The sequence below is a fragment of the Lates calcarifer genome, linkage group LG24, assembly GCF_001640805.2.
Source record: "Lates calcarifer isolate ASB-BC8 linkage group LG24, TLL_Latcal_v3, whole genome shotgun sequence".
Classification (NCBI taxonomy): Eukaryota; Metazoa; Chordata; class Actinopteri; family Centropomidae; genus Lates; species Lates calcarifer.
Window position 1 is genome coordinate 10,965,676 of NC_066856.1, and position 5,498 is coordinate 10,971,173.

The window sequence follows — 5,498 nt, forward strand, 5'->3', positions numbered from 1 at the left end:
GAAGCGTGTGGACATGACGGAGACGACTTCACTGTGAATTATCTCGACTTTATTTAACAAGGTAAGCTGATCTTCCATCTGAGAAATCACTGCAACAGCCCATTGCTGCACATTTACACAGGAAATCACAGCCTGTTACTCACTGTTACTCATCCTTTAATAGATCTGCATTATTTGAACATCTGTGTAGGGTTAAGATACATTTTGTCTTTTGATGTTAATTCTGTTAAATTCAGAGTGAATTACTAATAGTAATTTCTTCGTTCCTTCATTTAATGATTATACGGTAATTGTAAAGTCCATTTAAAGCTTCATTAATGTTGACCTCTGCTCGGGCCGGCTGTTCTTTAATTAGTGTCATGACCCTGATTTGTCTCTCTATTTACTGGCTGATTGGTGAACGGTTCCTAAACACACACACACACACACACACACACACATACACACCGTGTTCCAGGCGGTCATTTAAAGCAGCTGATGAGCCTCTGATGTGTGTCTGCTGTGTGTCCTCTCAGCTGGAAATATTGCAAAATCGGCTGTCCAGTTTCACTGCGGATTGCTTTTCCTTATTATGCAGTTATAAAGTCTTGTTCAGTGGCATTTTATGACCTTACTTCCTGCAGGGATTTGTAGTTTGCATGTTGTAGCCTATTTTATATAGGTTTTATATTTTTATATCGATTATAATCATCCAATTAACGTTTCACTTTTAAGGTGGAATTGCACTTGTTGAAAAACTAAAGTAAAGAATGGAAATAATCAGTTCAGGTGTGGTCAGCCTCTTTTGATGTCATGTTTCCTTTTTTAGTTTTCTTACATTAAACTTTTATAACTCACCCCCACTTCCTCTCCCACCCCCACCCCCCTCTTCTCTTCCTCTCTCCCTCACCCACTGAAGGATACACCACCGTCTTCATTGCACCTCTGTTTCACCTCCGTGCTGTCATGTCGGTGTCCCTGTCCAGCATCCCCGTAGTGCTGAAGGACAAGAGCTACCCAGCCAGCATGCTGAAGGGCAGTCCCGCCCGGGGTTTCTACCATGCCCCTCTCCCTGCCCCCCACCACTTCGTGGACTTCTTCCCGCAGACGCACAGCCTCCTCCATCCGCTCAAGTCCCTCGGTCGACCTGGTGTCGGACACCCAGGCGTCCCTGCCGCTCAGCCTCCACGGCGGAGCCCCCCCGTTCCTCGGCCAGGGCGGCCACCACGCCTCGGTCCTGCACGAGCACGTGTTGAGCGCCTCCGGGATCCCTTACCTGAGCCAGATGTTGCCCGGACACCCGCTGTACTCCAAACCGGAGGAGCTGGCCGCGGTGGTGACCGAACACGCCGCCGGTCCGCTGTCCTCAGACTTCAGCAGCCCGTCCAGTGAGAGGTCCTCCTCCGCCTCTTCCTCCGCCACCTCGCCACCGAAGGAGAGTTTGTTCCGGCTCCGGGGCGCGGACCTGTCGCAGGAAAAAACCCGCACGTCTTATAATTTTAGCGAGGATGACTTGTTCATGGTGCTTTACGGTTACTCTGGCAGCCAGGAGCGCAGCGTGGGTCACGCGATATCAGGAGTGACCCTGCCCGAAAACTCAGGTGAGACTTCTGCTGAAACTGTGCATCCTGTGAGGGGAAACCTCCAGGTTATGGAATAATAACATCTAGTTAGACATCAGCAACTGTTTATTTTATCCCCGTTTACTAATTTGTGATTTTCCCTTTTAGTTTCTGACTCTCACATTCTCCCACTGGACAAAGAAACACTTGAACTTCCAGAAGGTATGTCTGCACACCTTCTATCTACGCTTCTATCACATTTATACCTGTGTGTCTGACTGTATGTTTAAGTGCTGAGGTTTGACACCTGTTTTGACTCTGTGTTGCAGGTTTAACCATCCTCCAGGCGTCTTGGGGAAACGTGTCCCACTGTGGAGTTTTCACAGACAAAAGCAGCACTGTCTCTAAAGGAGCGCGCTTCGGACCTTTCCAAGGAAAATTAGTCAACACCAGCGAGATTAAAACATACGATGACAACACCTTGATGTGGGAGGTGTGTGTTGAATTTGTTCTCAAAGCCGTGATCCTATCTAAAAACTCAGCTTATGGTTTAACACTCTCTTCTCTCCCCCGTCCAGGTGTTTGAGAACGGCCGGCTGAGTCACTTTGTGGACGGCAGAGGAGGATCAGGGAACTGGATGTCCTTGGTGAAGTGTGCCCGTTTCCCAGAGGAGCAGAACCTGATCGCTGTGCAGGTCCAGGGTCAGATCTTCTACGAGGCCTGCAAGGATATCAGGCCAGGCCAGGAGCTGCTGGTGTGGTATGGAGATTGTTACATGCAGTTCCTCGGCATCCCGCTCACCCTGAAGGACCCCAGAGAGGACAGCAGCGTGGCTCCTCCCACCGAAGGTCAGACTTTAACCCCGTGTTGTTTATAGGCTCTTTCTTTAAGCGTATATATATATATACTGAATATATATTTGCAATATTTTCCCCAGATGCTGGAGAGGGTTTCAAGTGTGACAGATGTGGGAAAGTGTTCGCATACAAATACTACAGAGACAAACACCTGAAGTACACGCGCTGCGTGGACCAGGGCGACAGGAAGTTCCCCTGCCACCTCTGCAACAGATCTTTCGAGAAGAGAGACAGATTAAGGATCCACATCTTACACGTTCACGAGAAACACAGGCCTCACAAGGTGTGTATGTCTGCCGGGTAAACACACTGCAGACCATTACATCACTGCACCATCACTGGTGTATAGGGTCGATAGGTGCATGCAAAAGTTCGCGTGGTGCTGAAAGAACAGCTCCCTGCAGCGTCACTGAGAACCGGATACTTCAGGGTTTTATTAGTGCCTCGTTAAAAGGCAAATTCCTGTAAGGCCTCTGTATGATGGTGACAACAGAGGCTACAGAATCACAACGAAACAACATAGAAAAAATTACTGATTTAAATGATACATTCATGTTCTTTTCACCATAGAAGCCAATTATTATACACATTACTATTATTTTTCATCAGTCTTGAAACGTGGACATGAGTTTAGGTTACTTTGTTTTAGAATATTTCCTTAAGAAAAATGATGACAAGTTATTAACTGAATAAATAACATTTATTTATGCTAATGTTCCGTGTTTGTCTGGTCTGCAGTGCTCAGTGTGTGGAAAGAGTTTCTCCCAGTCGTCCAGTCTCAACAAACACATGCGTGTGCACTCTGGAGAAAGGCCATACAAGTGTGTCTATTGTAATAAGGTAAGAAGCTTTTTTTTTCTTTTCCAAAGCAGGGTTGCTATATTAGCCTGTAGCTAATCTAACACCGCACAGCTGATCTATTAATAACAAAAACTGAACCTATAAAGTGTATGGTATTTAAGAGTTATGTAGCCCTTAATACTACAATTATCAGAAGATGGAGTGAGATGTTACTCTAAACGGAAATGTCTTCAAATATTTAGTAAAATGTGAATTTGTTACATTGTTTAAATAATTGTACAACAATGTAGCTACGAGAAATTTTTGACAATTTAGTTTAGGAAGCAAATGAAAAGAAATTTCCAGCACTGGATCGAAGTGTTGAAGGCTTTTATCCTCCGTGATAGTAATGGTTTTATTCCCCTTCTAAGTAGCTGTTGGGCCCACAGGCCTTCTCCTGCTCCTCCTCGCTTCTCTTCTTTGACGCACTTTTTTTTTTTAAAAAAAAAAAGCTGCACTATTTCGGATCTATTTAGTGCCACCCTCGTTTCATGGTGCATTTGGCGCGAGCCCCTCATTATTGTTTCTCCGGACGGGCACGCTCCGCGGAGACACTTAGATGCTAATTATCGCCAGATGTACACCCACCCTTTTGTCTGCTGAGATTATACTTTTAATTTACGGCCTCAAGTTTTTTTCTTGCTCTTTGTTCTGGATATCCTCCCCTTTTTTATGCACCCGAGGAAGGTTTTGTTTAACCTAATCCTCTTTCTCCTTATCTGGACACTTAAAGCAAAACACCACGAGACCGGTTTACAGTCACTCAGTGAAGGTTAGCTAGGAAGTGTTGCGTCGTTTTCATAAAAATGCAAATAACAAAACGGAAATTCCTCATAAATGTCATATTTTTTAAACCAATAATTGTTATGTATGTGTATTTAAAAAGTGACACTTATTGTAAAGCCATTTTAATTAGCCACATTAAACAGAAATAAGTAGCCAGCTTTTAAAGAAAATAAAAAATCCCGGATTTAGCTTCCAATTTCATAATCTACGGTCTTCACCTGCTTTCTGGCCTTTGAAAAAATCTCTTTCCTCCCTTAATTTTGTGATATTAAAGAAAAGAAAGAAGGGGGGAAGCGTAAATATTATACTCACGAAGAGTTTGAAATTCCTCTCCTCCAGGCCTTCACTGCCTCCAGCATACTGCGCACACACATCCGCCAGCACTCCGGAGAGCGGCCCTTCAAGTGCAAGCACTGCGGGAAGGCCTTCGCCTCCCACGCCGCCCATGACAGCCACGTCCGGCGGACCCACGCCAAAGACAAGCCGTTCCCCTGCGAGCTGTGCGGAGCTTCTTTTCAGGAGGAGCAGGAGCTGAAATACCACATGAAAAGTCACAAAAGTAAGACATTATTTTTGAAGCGGTAGTTACGGGCCTGGCAGTGGATTTCTCCTCCTTGAATTTAGCATGTCTCAAGTCTGTTTTTGCATGTTTTTTATTTTGTGGATTAAATTCGAAGTTCGATACGATGAAACACATTAAAATAGTTAATGCAGATGATTTAAACAAAAGGTTAAATAAGTTTTAGATCATCACATTATAAAGTTAATCTGTAATAAAGTAATTATCGCCATAAATATTGAAATTGTGTTTTTTAATGGCAGATGTGCCTTATATCTAGAAAATGCATGATTTCTTTTTTAAATATAGTTGGTTATAGGCTATGGTGTTGCTTTCTTCATTTGTAATTTACAAGCAGATGTAGGTCTTTTGCCTACCAATTTAAAAAATATATCATAGGCCGCAATATTCCGCCTTCAACAGTTTATTTATGTGTTTCTTCTCTCTCTGCAGAAAGACAAATGTTGGACAGCACAGTTCTTCCGTCCTCTCCGGGCAGTGGGTTACAGGAGGACTCTGTGATTCCACTGAAGGACAATCAAACAGCTCAGACAAAAGCCGGACAAAACTTTCCTTACACCGGGTTAACCGTTTTAAATCAGGAATACCGGCCCTGGAACTAGTCTATCAGACCTAAACTATACTGACAAACACAACCTGTAATATTTTAGACAATATAAATATCAGAAGAACACGCAATCTGTACAGGACCGTTGTGGTAATGCCACGAGAGATAATAAATAAAGCCTACAAAAAGGTAGGTTTTTCTTTAAGTAAATGCTGCTTAAGACAAAAAAAAAATTAGTTCTATAACAAGCCTATTTAAATAGGCTCATGATAATTTAATTGTTGGCAAAAAATGTGTCTAAATCTATTTATAATATGTTAACATATGTTGTGTGTTGTTTTGTGGC

The 5,498-nt window shown here is 43.4% G+C and overlaps 1 protein-coding gene across 1 annotated transcript; it reads left to right on the plus strand.

Annotated features, from left to right (window-relative positions):
• Window positions 1–945: 945 nt before the first annotated feature.
• prdm14 (PR domain containing 14) lies at window positions 946–5,271 on the plus strand. Its single transcript, XM_018673657.2, is given in 9 exon segments — window positions 946–1,125; window positions 1,127–1,580; window positions 1,710–1,763; window positions 1,871–2,034; window positions 2,120–2,390; window positions 2,480–2,682; window positions 3,138–3,239; window positions 4,365–4,584; window positions 5,038–5,271. Coding segments are annotated over 9 exon segments (1,818 nt in total). The 3' UTR covers window positions 5,208–5,271.
• Window positions 5,272–5,498: the final 227 nt, after the last annotated feature.